Below are 15,637 nucleotides of genomic sequence, written 5' to 3'. Positions count from 1 at the left end.
ACTCTCTAGCTCATTTTCTCCTCTGTAAAATGAGGATGACAAGCCCATTCTAAAGGATTATCATAGAAGTTCAATGAGCTGTTCTATGCCCCATGCCTTCAACAGTGTCTCAATAAATGTACATTCTTTGTCTCCCATTCTCATCCTACTTTGGATCTTCTTTTAAAGAATTTTGTGTCATTACCATCAAAAGCATTTTTAATGCTTTTTGTATACAAAACAGGGATTTTACATTCAACAACAAAAAGACAAATAACCCAGTTCTAAAAATGACCAATAAGTACATGAAAATACAAGCAACATCACTAACCATTAGAGAAATACCAATCAAAACCATAATGAGATACCACTTCACATTCATTAGGATGACTATTTTTCCAATATATTTTATTTTTAATTGAAATGGTTATTTTATATATTCATGAGGTAAAACGTGACATTTCAAAAGATGTATACAATCAGATAGGAATATTGACAACCTCAGACATGTATCATTCTTTGTGTTGGTGACATTCAAAATCCTCTTGACTCACAATTTTCAAACTTCAGTTCATTGCTGTTAGCCATGTTATCCTGCTGCGCTATATAATGTTGAAAGTTACTCCTACCCAACTGCACTCCTGAACTCATTAACTAAGATGGTATTAGTTAAAATAAAAGGCTTTTTAAAACAGAAAATAGCAAAAGTTGTCAAGACTATGGAGAAATTGCAATGTCTATGCTTTGCTAGTAGGAATCTAAAATGATACAGCCACCATGAAAAGCATTATGGTAGTTCCTAAAAAAAATTACACATATATTTACCATAAAATCCAGAAATTCTACTTCAGAGTGTATATCCAACATTATTGAGAGCAGGGACTTGAACAGGACTTTGCACATCCATGTTCACAAGTGGAAAGCATCACATGGGAATCACTGCGGTCATCTTAAGGGTTGCCTGTTGTGTGAACAATGCTGGTGTGTGACACCAAATACATATGATATTTGATATATCATTAAATATTCCAAGCATTTGCATTAAACCTGTCTCATATTCTTTTTTTTTTATACACAACTTTTCATTGCTCTGGTTGTACATAATATAGAGTCACACCATTCATGCAATCATACCCGTACCGAGGGTCATAATGTCCTTCATCGATGCAGCAAGATAACTACCACTGGTGACTTCCACCATCTTTCCCCCACCGACACACTCCCTCCCCTCTGCTCAATCCAAAGTTCCTCCATTTTTTCCTTGATACCACCCCCCATTATGGATCACCATCCACTTATTAGAGAAAACATTTAGCCTTTGGTTTTTGGGGGTTAGCTTACTTCACTTAGCGTGATATTCTCCAACTCCATCCATTTACCTATAAATGACATAATTTCTTTCTTCTTTAAGGCTGAGTAATATTCCATTGTTTATATATTATGGTATATAATATATAAATACTTATAGACCTGGCACAGAAATACACCCATATTTATCCTTATCCATTCATCTGTTGTAGGGCATCTAGTTTGCTTCCATAGTTTAGCTATTGTGAATTTAACTACTATAAACATTGAAGTGGCTGCATCACTGTAGAAAAATAGCCACAGAGAGGAGCTTTAGTATCCATTTCTTACCTTATTAAGCAGGTACCCAAAAAAGGGTACTCACAGCTTGAGAGCTGCAAGGCACAGAAAGTCAGGCTCTTTCTGCTCTAGGTAGAGGAGGAATACAATTTCTAAAAGCATATCCCAGGAGATGTAACTAATGTGAATCATGTACACTCCTACAATCTGCTGACCAGTTCTTTGGGTCTCCTTCTTATAGGTCACTGGGTCATCATAATTCTTACCAGGAGTAAGGTGTCTACACAATAATTCACATGAGACAATCAGCTGTTGAAGGGATAGACTGCCAACGTTAGTCACCTTGCCACATCAAGGATGACCAGTAATTCTAGTCAATAATAGTCTCTATTTTATTTCTAGGACTCTATGGTATTACTTGAAGACAAGTATGGTGATGCTTCCAGCTTTACTTTTTTCCCTCAGGACTGCTTTATATATTTTAGTTCTTTTGTTCTTCCATATAAATTCAAGATTGTTTTTATCTAATTCTGAGAAGCATATAATTTTTGATGGGCATTTCTGATGGGCATTCCATTGAATCTGTAGATTGCTTTTGGCAGTCTGTCCATTTTAACAATATTAATTCTGCCTATCCATGAATATGAGAGATTTTTCCATTTTTTTATGTCTTCTTTGATTTTTTTCAGTGCTCTGTAATTTTCCATGTAGAGGCCTTTCACCTCCTGGGTTAGTTTTATTCCTAAGTGTTTTATTATTTTTGAAGCTATTGTGAATGGAATTGTTCACCTGGTTTCTCTTTCAGCAGACTCGTTATCTGTGTATAGAAAAGCTATCAGTTTTTTGTATGTTGACTTGCTGAATCAGTTTATCAGCTCTAGAAGTCTTCTGGTGGAGCTTTTAGAATCTTCTATGTATAGGACCATATCATCTGCAAACAGGGACAGTTTTACTTCTTCCTTTCTTATTTGCATCCCTTTTATTTCCTTCTTTTGCCTAATTGCTCTGGCTAAAGTTTCAAGTACTCTATTATATAGGAGAGGTGAGAGTAACCATCCTTGTCTTGTTTTGACTTTAGAGGAAATGCTTTCAGTTTTCCCCCTTCATCATGATGCTGGCTTTAGGTTTGTCATACATAATTTTTTTTATGTTAAGTTCCTTTTATCCCTAGTTTCTTCAGAGTTTTTGTCATGAATGTCAAAGGCTTTTTCTGCATCTTTTGAGAGGATCATGTGATCTTTTTTGTCCATTTATTGATTTATATATGGCAAACCATATACAAATGCCTTGCATGCTGAATATGATTTGCTAATATTTTACTAAGTAATGTTCTATACTTTTTCCCCCCCTTCAAAGGTCCTTATCTTGTTTGGGTATGAGGGTTATACTGGCTACATAAAATCTGTTTGGAAGTGTTCTCTTCCTTTGTATTTCCTGGATCAATTTGAAGAGCATTGGAATTAGCTCTGCTTTAAAGATCTGGTAGAATTCAAAACCAGGTTGGTACTGGCATAAAAACAGATACATAGATCAATGGAACAAAATAGAAGATACAGAGGCAAACCCACACAGCTACAGTCATCTAATTCTTGACAAAATTTCCAAAAACCTATGTAGGAAAAAAAAAAAAGCCTCTTGAACAAAGAGTGTTTGGGTAATTGGATATCCATACTTAAATCACTGACAATAGATCCCTAGCTCTTACTCTGCACAAAAGTCAATTCAAAATAGACAAAAACCTGGAAATTAAACCAGAAATTTTGCAACTACCAGAAAGAACACAGGAGAAACACTCCTACATATAGTCATAGACAGCAACTTCCTCAGTAGGACTCCTAAAGTTCAGGAAATAATACCAAGAATTAATAAATATGTGGCATCAAACCAAAAAGCTGCTGCACAGCAAAGAAAACAACTGCATGAAGGTAGAACTTAGAGTGGGAAGAAAATCTTTGCTAGCTATGCTTCCAACAGAGAATTAAAATCTAGAATACCTTAAAAACTCAAAAAACTCAACACCAAAATCCCCAAATCAATAAGTGGGCAAATAGACACTTTTTAAGAAGCACAAATGGTCAACAATTTCATTTAAAAAAAAAATAGTTCCACTTCTTTAGCCATCAGGGAAATGCAACTCAAAACTACACTGAGATTTCATCTCATTCCATATAAAATGGCAATCATTGAGAATACAAATAATAATAAATGCTGGTGAGGATGCAGGGCCAGAGGAAATCTTTAACACTGTTGGCGGGGATGTAAAGTAGTACAACCGGTATGAGAATCAGTATGAAGTTTCCTCAAAAGACCAGGAATGAAACTACCATGAGATGGTTCAGTATTTACACAAAATAACGAAAGTCAACATATTATAGAGATACATGTATACCAATGTTTAGAGCAGCAAGCTATGGAACCAGCCTAGGTATTCATCAACAGGTGGATGAATAAAGAAAATGTGGTATAAATACTCTATAGGGTTTTATTTGGCCATAAAGAAGAACAAAATGATGTCATTTGCAGGAAAAAGGATGGAACTGAAGAGCATCATGTGAAGCAAAATAAGTTAGATTCAGAAAGTCAATGGGTATGTTTTATCTCATGTATGAAAGCTAGAGAAAAAGAAAAAAAAAGGATCTCAGGGGAAAAAAAGACGAGAAAGTGTTAGATAGAGGAAGAAGATCACAGGGAGTGAGGAGGGGAGGGTAAAAAACAGAAACTGGGAAGCTCCTAATTATGCACCAATAAAAATAAAATTAAAAGAGAAAATATTTTAAAACTTTAAAAACTTATTTAACTGGGTGTGGTTGAGCACATCTGTAATCTCATCAACTCAGGAAGCTGAGGCAGGAGAATTGTAAGTTTCAGGCCAGCCTCAGCAACCTACCAAGGTCCTAAGAAATTTATTGAGATACTGTCACAAAATAAAAATAAAAAGGGCTAGTCTATACCTCAATGGGAAAGTGCCACTGGGTTCAATTTCCAGCACTAAATAGATAAAATAATTTAAAAATTAATAGCCTCTTTACTCACATTTTAAGCAATATCAGAAATCCAATCACTCATTTGCCTTCTCAAACATAGAAAGACTTCTAAAGTCAGACGATTTACTGCAGTCAAGTTATATCAGTCAGTTTTATAATGGAGGATACAGTATAATGGAGGATCTGGTTAATTTGGTAACCAAAGAAAGAAAGAGAAATTACACCAAGGACCAAGAACTATCCCAATGTCTTCTTCCCATGATTTGCCAATAAAGAGTAAGCCCCCACTGGGGGAGGTAACCACATCTGTTTAATTGACCAGTCAGTCATCTTGAATGACTGAATAACATCTAGTAGATGTTCAATAAACACGTGTTGAATAAATGATTAAGAGATGACTCAATTAAAGATTCTTCACCTCTCATAGTCCAATTCATCTTTCAAGCCTGTTTTTATGAAACTTCTCAGGAAGATCTTCCCTCATTGCTACATACTGGATGTTTTTGTCTCCCTAAAATTCATGTGTTGACCTTTAATGTGATGGTGTTTGGAGATGGGACCTCTGAGAGAGAATTCATTTTAGATGAGGTCATAAAGGTAGAGCTCTATGATGGGATTAGTACCCTTATGAGGAAAGAAAAAGACCAGAGCCCTGTTTATCTCTGCCATGTGAGAATACAGCAAAAAAATAGCCAACTGCAAACAAAGAATTGGGTCCTCATTAGATTCCAAAGCATCTGGCACCTTCATCTTAGATTTCCCAATCCCCAGAACCATAAGAAATAAATTTCTGTTGAGTCACCTAGTGTTGGTATTTTATTATAGCAGCCCAAGACTAAGACACTCAACTATCCATCTAGGTCAGAATTTCCTATGAGCTCTACTTCAGAACACTAATGGTAATTGTTTGTTTGTGGGCTTTTTAATGTCTGTCTTCCCAATACTCTGTCTCTGTATATCTACAATCTAAAGCAGAACCTTTCACAGAATAAGCTCTCAACGAAAGTACATTGAATGATTTAAACATTTTGCTTCCTTGTTATAATTTAACTTCATTAGAAGTTTCTGTCACTCTTGGTCAGAACAAAGTAAACTTTCAATCCCAAAGTCCCTATTGTCTCGATGGTAATGACTCTCAAGGGAAGTACAGATGTATCCAGCAAGAGAAGAGTGAGAATCTCAGATGGGTTAAGTTTGAGCTGGATAGCTTTGTGTATCTCTGCGTTTCCATGGAGACCAAACACAACTCCACAATCCAGGCTTGCTGCCAGCTCCACAGAGACAAGGGGTCTATCATGAATAGCTTATCCCCAGAATCTTCTATGGACACCATGGCCCCGTAGAGTGTGTATTATTAGTCAGAAAACTCTAAAGTATAACTGAAAGTGAGTCTTATAAATCTGCATCAATTGATATCTGTGTCTCCTTTAACAGAGGAGAAGTAGAAGGATAATTCATTAAGTTTCTATATTTACTTCCCCAGGAAAGTAGTAAACAGTGATGCAGTGGGACAGGAATAACAGTAGCCTCCTGAGAAATCAGTGAACCTAGAAGTTCTGAGGACTTCCAGAACAGATCTGGGCACATGTCAGTCATAAGAGAGCCAGGAGCAGCATTAAGAGAGATTGGTTTGGGAAAACATGAAGGTTTGGTAAGGACAGGACCTGTCCACGCACATGACCTGCAGACCATGCCTTGGCTCCAGAGCTTCGTTCACTGTGAAAGTCTAACTTTGCATGTCTAGTGAACCCAGAGGAACCATAGTCCTCAAGCAGCACTGAAGACCCAGGAGCTTCTGATGAAACTAGGAACTATGTCATCAGAACTGCCTGGGAGAACAATCGAGCACCTCACCCGGTGGCTAGTCAAGTAACCAGTCTGGTACAATCTCAGGAATGGGGTAAAAGGAATTGGGTTCTTCTGAACACTCTTGCTAGAAGTCTATTGTTTGTTTCCAGGTGTCCATTGGCAGGCTATGGCACCACTGACTTCTTTGAAATTTCATTGTTATTAATATCCTGACTCATGTTCAACCAATAAGTTACAGAATCCCAAGGCTTTTCTTATGCTTTCCATTAACAGTCATTTGCTTTCCCTTTGTCTCTCCTGAAATGTTCTACCCAACTCTTAATGAGCTCACTCTGTTTCTTTTTATGATTTTGGGGTTTAAGCTATTGTATAATTTATAATTTCATACAAGTTATAATGAAAGAAAAATCACCCACAATTCTCCCATCTTTGCATGGAAATTATGTTCATTTTTTCATATTCATATCTAGTCCTCCTCCACTTAAATTCAGATTTTCCTTGTCTGTGAGGTCCTATGTTATCATTTCTCTGATTCAATTTTATCACATTAGTTCCTGCACTCATCCTGGGTAGAGTCAGCTTTTCAATAAACAGAAGCTTGCTTTAACCTGACATTTCCATAAAAACAATCAATCATAAGGTTGCCTTCTTCTTTATCCAAATGTCTGAGAACAATATTAAGCAATGTAACCTAGAAATAATAATCACTAGAAGGAAAGATATATTCTTTAAAGTCAAAATTGAGCCCATAAACATCTCTATCAGCATTTATTGTTTTATATTACTGAGGGAATTATCTGAAAGTATTAAACATAATACCCAAACTCTAAATGTGTGCTTTCCTCCATTTACATACCAGATTCACAGGACATGTATTCCTCAAAAAACAAATCAACCAAATAATAACAAAAAGTTTGTAATGGCATGACAGAATATATGTTATAGCAGTATATGGCAAGGAAAGGGGTACAAAATAACATAATCTATCAGCATAGTTATGTAAACTAATACATAAACAGTAAATTAAAAATAGAAAAAAATACAATAGAAATACATCAAATTTTTTTTTCTTTTTCAGTTGTTGGAAGATAGAACCCAGCTTCTCTCATAGAATAAGTAAGTGCTGGGGCTGGGCTTGTGGCTCAGTGGTAGAGCACTTGCCTTGCATGTGTGAGGCACTAGGTTCAATTCTCAGCACCACATAAAAATATATAAAATAAAGGTCCATTGACAACTAAAAAATATTTTTAAAAAAGAAAGAAAGAAGAAGCAAGTGTTCTACCGCTAAGCTACACCCCAGCCCCATCAAAATCTTAGAAGTTGTTTCCGGATAGGTATAGGTGATTTTTTTTTTTTAATTTTTTAGTTGTAGATGGACACAATACCTTTATTTTATTTGTTTATTTTTAGGTGGTGCTGAGGATCAAACCCAGTGTCTCTCGCATGCTAGGCAAGCACTCTACCACTGAGCCACAACTTCTGCCCAATAGGTGATTCTTTTTATTCTTATTCCTCTGTATTCCCTAAATTGGCTTGTATTATCTCTATGATTTCAATAATTTTGTCCTAAACCCACCATCTTTTTTTGTAATTTTACTCTTACTATTATTGTCCTAATAGAGTTTCAACCATGGAGAGATAAAAAAATAGCTTGGATTATATGATTGCTCACTTTGTAGCCAGACCAGGGCTAAATGTTGGGTACACATTACCCATTTAAATCCAGGGACAATATTGTTGCCTAGGTATTGTAACTGTTCCCATTGAGGGATTGGTGTGGTATTGACAGGTAACTTGTCACAGATAAGTTAGTAAATCACACATTTGAATAAAATGCCTTCAGAGACTAGTGCCAGCATGTTGCTTTTCATTAAAAGTCGGTGACTCATTGGATGCCAGATTTTAAAAGGGAAATATTTTAATTTTAGGAGACCCCTGACAGCATTTGAATGAATGTAGGAAAAGATAATCATCTGATCTAAAAGAATGAGAGGAATTTATAGTTTCCTTACAGAAAATAAGGAAATAGCAGAAAAATTGGTAAAAACAAAATGTACCAAAATACTTGCAAAAACTTGAGCAAAATTAGGTTGAAGTATACAACTTGATGCTAACTCAAGGAAGCACCCAGAAAACCAGCATGAGGAGGTAAAAACCAGGGCTGGTAGCTAAAAGAATTAAAAGATTCCTTAAGAACAAAATAGGACACTCATCCCTCTGTCTTTCCGGTTCCAGCTTGTCCTCAGATGCTCAGAGCACCACAGACCCTGATGCTCACCATCTTTGATACTCCAGCTTCAGCAGAGGTCAGAGGAGCCATGGGGAACCACACCACTATCACCGAGTTTATCCTGCTGGGGCTCTCAGATGCCTGTGAGCTACAGATGCTCATCTTCCTGGGGCTCCTCCTGACCTACCTCCTCACACTGCTGGGGAACCTCCTCATTGTGGCCATCACCCTTGTGGACAGGCGCCTCCACACCCCCATGTACTACTTCCTCCGTAACTTTGCTGTCCTGGAGATCTGGTTCACCTCAGCCATCTTTCCCAAGATGCTGAACAATACCCTCACAGGACATAAGACCATCTCCTTAGCTGGATGCTTCCTACAATGTTTCCTCTATTTCTTCCTTGGTACTGCAGAATTCTTCCTATTGGCAGTGATGTCCTTTGACAGGTATGTGGCCATCTGTAACCCTTTGCGTTATGTCACCATCATGAGCAAAAGGCTGTGTGTCCAGCTAGTGCTCTGCTCATGGATGACAGGTTTCCTTCTCATCTGTGTTCCTTGTTACATCATATTTCAGCAGCCGTTCTGTGGACCCAATGTCATCAACCATTTCTTCTGTGACAGCTTTCCACTCCTGGAACTCATATGTGCAGATACGAGTCTGATAGAGCTTCTGGGGTTTGTGATAGCCAATTGCAGCCTCCTGGGCACTCTGGCCGTGACGGCCACCTGCTATGGCCACATCCTCCACACCATCCTGCATATCCCCTCAGCCAAGGAGAGGCACAGAGCCTTCTCAACCTGCTCCTCCCACATCATTGTGGTGTCCCTCTTCTATGGCAGCTGCATCTTCATGTATATCCGGTCAGGCAAGGGTGGGCAGGGGAAGGACCAGAACAAGGTGGTGGCATTGCTCAACACTGTGGTGACCCCAACACTCAACCCCTTCATCTACACCCTGAGGAACAAACAGGTGAAGCAGGTATTCAGGGAGCAGGTGAGCAAGCTCCTCTCACAAAGTTGAGTCAGATCTGAGAGAGGGAAAAAAATCACCTCCTTGTCAACCTCTGCTAATGAAAGTCTTGTCTTGATCTCCATAGATTCTCCCTTCATAGACAATTTTTGTCAGGTAGTCTAACATATAGCCATTTCATATATGTATCATTATTAGTCCATCCATTCTTGTTCAGAAAACAGAAAATTTAATATGCCACTTCTGTGTGACATACATCTTGATATTTCTAACATTATTCTTTATGGTAAAATACTGAAAAATTACCCTCTGAGAACAGAAATGAACTAAAAACACCTACTATCCCATCTTTATTATAGTAAAATTTCTAACCAGTGCATTAGAGCAAGAAGAAAAAGTTAAAGGACTAAGCAAGAAAGGAAGAAATATTATCATCATCACTAACATGCTCTTGGAATTAATAAGTTCATGGACACAAGTTCAACCTATGGGAAGTTTAATGTTTGTTTTATATTTTATGCTTATACTCCAGTGATAAATAGAAATTTTAATGTTTAATGATATTATTTTTCCATAGCATCAAAAAATATCAAATAAGCCAGGTGTGTGGCACATGCCTGTTATCCCAGTGGCTCAGGAGGCTGAGACAGTAGGATCACAAGTTCAAAGCCAGCCTCAGCAATGGAGAGGCACTAAGCAACCAAGTGAGACTCTGTCTCTAAATAAAATACAAAATAGGGCTGGGGATGTAATTCAGTGGTCAAGTACCCCTGATTTCAATCCCCATTATCAAAAAAAATCAAATATATAGGATAAAACTAAAAGAACTACAAAGCAGCTTGGTCTGATAGCACACAAGTGTAATTCTATCTACTCAGAAGGCTGAGTCAAGAAGATAGCAATCCAAGGCCAGCCTCAGCAAATTAGTAGACACTGTCACTCTCAGCTGGAGAGGCAGGGCAGTGATAGAGTGCCTGCTTTGCATGGGTGAGGCCATAGGTTTGATCCCCTATCCTGCAAAAATAAAACAAATAAAAAGAACTACAAAATATCATTAAGGAAAATAGAAGACTATATAATTGGAGCAATATTCCATATAAATAGGCTTAAAGATTCTATATTATCTCCCCAGTTGATCTGGGTATTCAAGAGTCCTAACCAAAATCTAGAGAGAGAGAAATTGACACACTAGGGCTGGGGCTGTAGCTCAGTGGCAGAGTCCTTGCCTAGCACGCATGAGGCACTGGGTTCGATCCTCAACACCATATAAAAAATAAAAATAAAGGCATTCTGTGTATCTACAACTACCAAAAATAAATAAATTTTTTAAAAAAGAAATTGACATGCTAGCTCTATAATCAACATGAAAACACAGTAAGCCAAGAATAGCTAAGACAATCTTGGACAATTACAGAACCTGGTAATTGTCCAGGTTCACTTATATATATCATTTGAATTTTCCAACACCTATTTGAGGTGCCATATGTGGCATTATGATCTCCATTTTCCAATAGGGGACAGAGAATCTCAAGGGTTAGGGGTACATGCCTAAGACCACCCAGCTGGTAGGAGGTGGCTGAGTCAGAATTTAAATTCAGACCCTCCAATTCCAGGTCTGGTATCCTTCCCATGTAGAGTGCTGCTCACCTTGAGGGAAACAACTCACCTTGGCAGGAAAGGAACTGTCAGAGGGCAAGAAGACTTGGTAGGAAGTGAGATGGGAAGATGATGTGGGCCCATTTCACAGTTTTGCCCAGGACCAAGCCTGAATCAACCTTACTGTCTGCCCACTGCCTTTGCCATCAGGTGAGAATTCCCCAGTGGCCTGTGGAGTGCTACACTGTGTTGTTCTCAGATGCCAGAACATAACTTGCCTACACATAAGAAAACACTAAGAGAGCTCACAAGGTCTAGAGTAGCTCCCAAATCTGATGGTCAAATTTGCTATGCAAAATCCAATCTCTCTCCAGACACAACTGCGCCCATGGGAAACAGACTTGAAGGGTCTGTTGGTGTGTATAGAGATAATAAGCAGCCCCATGCCCCTCACTCAGAATAATTTCCCCTTACTTGACATGAGTTAAAGAATCCATGTATTCCACAAGTTCTTCTTTGAGGAATAAATGTCTAAGATGTGCTTTGACAGCCCTAAAAATAAAAATTTAAAAAATACACAATTGCTCTAATCACATATTTTACCAATAAAAATTGTTGAAGTCACAGAATTTATCACAAAAAACAGATGTTAGAATGTACTATTCGATCTTTGCTTTGAAAACAGGGCAAAGTACTTCCTGTTGGGGAAGCAAACTGTTGCACAGCTCCTCCAATTATAAAGATCAGTAGACAGAGGGAGGGTCCCAGGCCTCCAAAGGAGGCCTAATGAAATACAATTCTCTCCATAAACATTTCTCTGAATTTACAGCTACCAATCCTAATTCTAACTTACTCTAGCCTCCAACTTCTTTGGCCTCAAATTTACCTAAAAACTGTCCCTGAAACTTGGTGGACAGGCTTGTTATCCCTAGTTGGGTTCACTCTGAATCTGACCAGGAGCTCATCCTGACTCTACTTTTCCTATTGCAGCAACTGAAGATTAACATCTTGTTCAATCCAGTTTCCAACCTGTGAGTGGGCCAGATGTTTTGAAGGGAGTTGGGGATGGTGGTATTGTTTCTTTTTTTTTATTATGCTGGGATCTAACTCAGGGCCTCATGCATGCTAGACAAGCACTCTGCCACTGAGCTACAACTCTAGCCCTTAGTATTGACTTCTTTATTCTTTAAGTGAAGCCTTCTCATACTGTCGTGGCTTACTATATGGTCAGAAAAAGGTAAGTTTCCCTATTGGATTAAATGTATTCTAACTTCCACCCCCTAAAGTTGACACAGAGCAAATCTGAATGTGTGACGGCCATCAACCCTTCGAAAACAGTTACCACACTCTCCTGTCATCCATTTAGGTCTCCTTCTGAAAAGTTGTGAACCCCAACATATCCAAGAAGAACTTTAAATACTTTGTGATTTCAAAAGAGGATATAGTAGTCATATCACTGCCCCTTGTGAGCCAACATCCACTTGACCTCCCCATTTTAACACCAGCAACTGCCAATGTTACATCTCAGAGCTCTGATAGATTCTCTGGCCTCAGGAGCTGCTCTGCCTGTGCTCATCTCCTGGAGCTGCCACTCACCAACTCTCCTTCAGGGAAACTGCCTTCAGTGCACTTGGGAGCCTTCTGAAGAAAATGTCCTTTAGTGAATCCAAGGTCATTTACCTTTCTAAGGGAGATTCCTGAACAGATTCAGAGGTACATATAAGTCCCTTCCGGGAGATATGGCACAGGAGCCTACCCCTAGTGACTTAGGGTAGCTTTCCACTTTAAAGCCGATCTGCCACTTTTGAAAAGAACATATAAATTTAACCTCATTAGTATTCCCTTTAAAGTACATGTCAAAGGGCTGGGAGTATAGCTCAGTGGTAGAGTGCCTGCTTAGCATGCATGAAAACTCAGGTTCAAGTCCCAGCACCACCAAAACAGAAGAAGAAAATAGATCTTAATATCAACCTTTACTCTCTACTTCTTACTGCTTTCACCTAGTTCAAGTCTCCAATATCTGTCATAAATAGCTGCTATGATCTCCTGACCCATGTCCCTAGTCTTCTCTTTCCCTCTCAAACCCATCCTCCACATAGAAACCAGAGTGAGCTTTATGAAATGTCTGTCTAAAACTCATTAATGGAGTCAGGATTCAGGGATGTGTGTAGGACTAGAACCCAGATTAATGTGTTAGTGTGTCTTCTCAATGATCAATTTTACTTCCCCTCCTCCTGGGGTTTTTCCAAGTCAGACAACTATGGGCAGTGAAATGAGGAAAGAGCTTCTCTTTGATCTTCAAATAAAACCAAAATGCCTTAGCTTCACCTTCAGTGACCTTTGGTGATTCTGAGGTCATTTGATTTTCTAAGGGAAAATCCCCAGTTGATTTCAAGTTGCCTATCTTGCTGGCCCAAGCCTCACCACCCAGCAGCTGCTTCTGCCCCTTGCCCCTCACCTATCTCCTCCAGTCATACTGGCCTCCTTTCTGGTCCTGAATATTCCAGGCATTTGTTCACTTATCATCCCCCTTGCTGCCTAAAGACAGGACAAGGTATCTCTGCATCTATATTTATCTGCCATTGCCCATACATTTCTATCCTCTCAAAACATATTATAAAGTTTTGTGGAGGTTTTTTTGGGGGGAGGGGTTACCAGGGATTGAACTCAGGGGCACTCAACCACTGAGCCACATCCCCAGCCCAATTTTGTATTTAATTTAGAGACTGGGTTTCACTGAGTTGCTAAGCACCTCGCCATTTCTGAGGCTGGCTTTGAACTCGGGATCCTACTGTCTCAGCCTCCTGAGCCACTAGGATTATAGGCATGCACCACTGCACCCAGCTATAACAAAGTTTTAACAAATGAGGGGATTTATTTTTGTTTTGTTCCCCAGAGACCTATAATTGTACTTCTGCTTTAATCATCTAAACAACTTGCAGATAAATCATGGGTTCAGTCCCTGCTAGCTCCTCAGGCTCAAAGGCCTCTTTCTGCCTGGAGGACCATCCTCAGGGAGCTGGAGGCAGGAGAGGAGGGAGTACAGAGTGGCCCTCTCCTAATTCTACTGCCCATGCTGTCTGACTTGGAAAAACCCCAGGAAGAGGGAAAAGAGAATTGGCCTTTGAGAAGACACTAACCTGGATCTTCTCCCTAAATACATCCCTGAATCCTGACTCCACTAATGATATCCACGGAAATTTCCCTCTGGTGAAATGTTCCTGCCTCCAGACAGCCATGCAGATGCGACCATGGCTCAAAAATGCTCCACAATCCTTGAAAATAGGCACTATAATCTGTGGATTTTACCAACTACATGTATGCAAAACCTTGCCAGCTTAGTTAACATTTGTCCCACGTTTTCACATTTCACGTTATAGATATAATCCCAACCTGTGGAACTGAATACAATTTATAAACAAGAGTATAAAATATTGTAAAATATTTTCCAGCTGTCTATTTGTCCTTATCCTCCTTATTTCTCCTCTCTTTTAGGTCCTTTACCCCTTTGAAGGGGAAGGGAAATAGAAGTCAAGGCTGGAGGAAGACATTGTTCAGGTATTGGGGGTGTAATTTCTAAGTGAACCTCTGCAGACAATATTGATCAGCACTAAAGTGTTGATACAAAGTCAGCTTATTTAGCATTTCCTACTGTTAGAGGACAGATAGATGGTGGGAACATGAAGTTTAGAAAATAATTCTATAAAATAGGCCCACAGTGCTAACCCCCACATACTTTCTTTTTCCAATAAGCAATTTACCTGGAGCCCTGCCCAGCCTAAGTGGACAGGATATATCACATTTCTCAGCAATCTACCTGTTCACACAGGAGAAATGCAGACCCAAAATAATCTTGATAAGAGGAACTCAAGTTATCCTGAAGGAGAAAACTTTTATGACTAGATCCTGAAACTCAGGGAGATAAGGATAGTTCCTCCTAACCATAAAAATTTTTAAGAATATATGATTAAGAATCCAATTAGAACTGGTCAGCACGGGCCAAGATGATCTAGAATTGCCATGACAGTGGGGACTTGAAGGTCATTGTCAATCAGATGTCAAGAGGTGAACCTGGGAGGGACTCTGGAACCTTTTCTGGGATCCCCAATAAAACTGGATGGCAGGAGAGAAACATTGTCCCTCTCCTCTCTGAGAGGACACTCTCTCCCTTAAGAGTGTCTCCTTTCCCTTTTCTCTATCCTTTCAATAAACTAATTTCTGTTACTGAGTGACATGTCTGAAATCTTTCTGACCTGATCACGAGAATCGTGGTTTGAAGAGGGTGTCTTTGCAGTAGAAGGCCACAGCTTCATAGAAGGCCACAGCTCCATAACATTACTATGGCCCAACAATCACTCAGCCAACAATTATTTATTGAGTACCCTATCCCATGCCTAACATTCATTCACTCAATAGTTCAACAAAACTTTATGTTGCCATGACTTGTTTGATACTGAGACACAAAAAATGATGAGGATA

General features: G+C 39.0%; 1 protein-coding gene across 1 annotated transcript; it reads left to right on the top strand.

Moving 5' to 3' along the window:
• The first annotated feature begins 8,675 nt into the window (after window positions 1-8,675).
• On the top strand, window positions 8,676-9,813 carry LOC107143970 (olfactory receptor 49-like). The gene has a single exon (XM_015487823.2). It carries the CDS (start codon window positions 8,678-8,680, stop codon window positions 9,611-9,613), a length of 936 nt encoding a protein of 311 aa, XP_015343309.1. The 5' UTR covers window positions 8,676-8,677; the 3' UTR covers window positions 9,614-9,813.
• Window positions 9,814-15,637: the final 5,824 nt, after the last annotated feature.

Source organism: Marmota marmota, unplaced genomic scaffold (assembly GCF_001458135.2).
Source record: "Marmota marmota marmota unplaced genomic scaffold, marMar, whole genome shotgun sequence".
NCBI lineage: Eukaryota > Metazoa > Chordata > Mammalia > Rodentia > Sciuridae > Marmota > Marmota marmota.
This window is presented reverse-complemented; position numbering and strand designations above follow the sequence as displayed.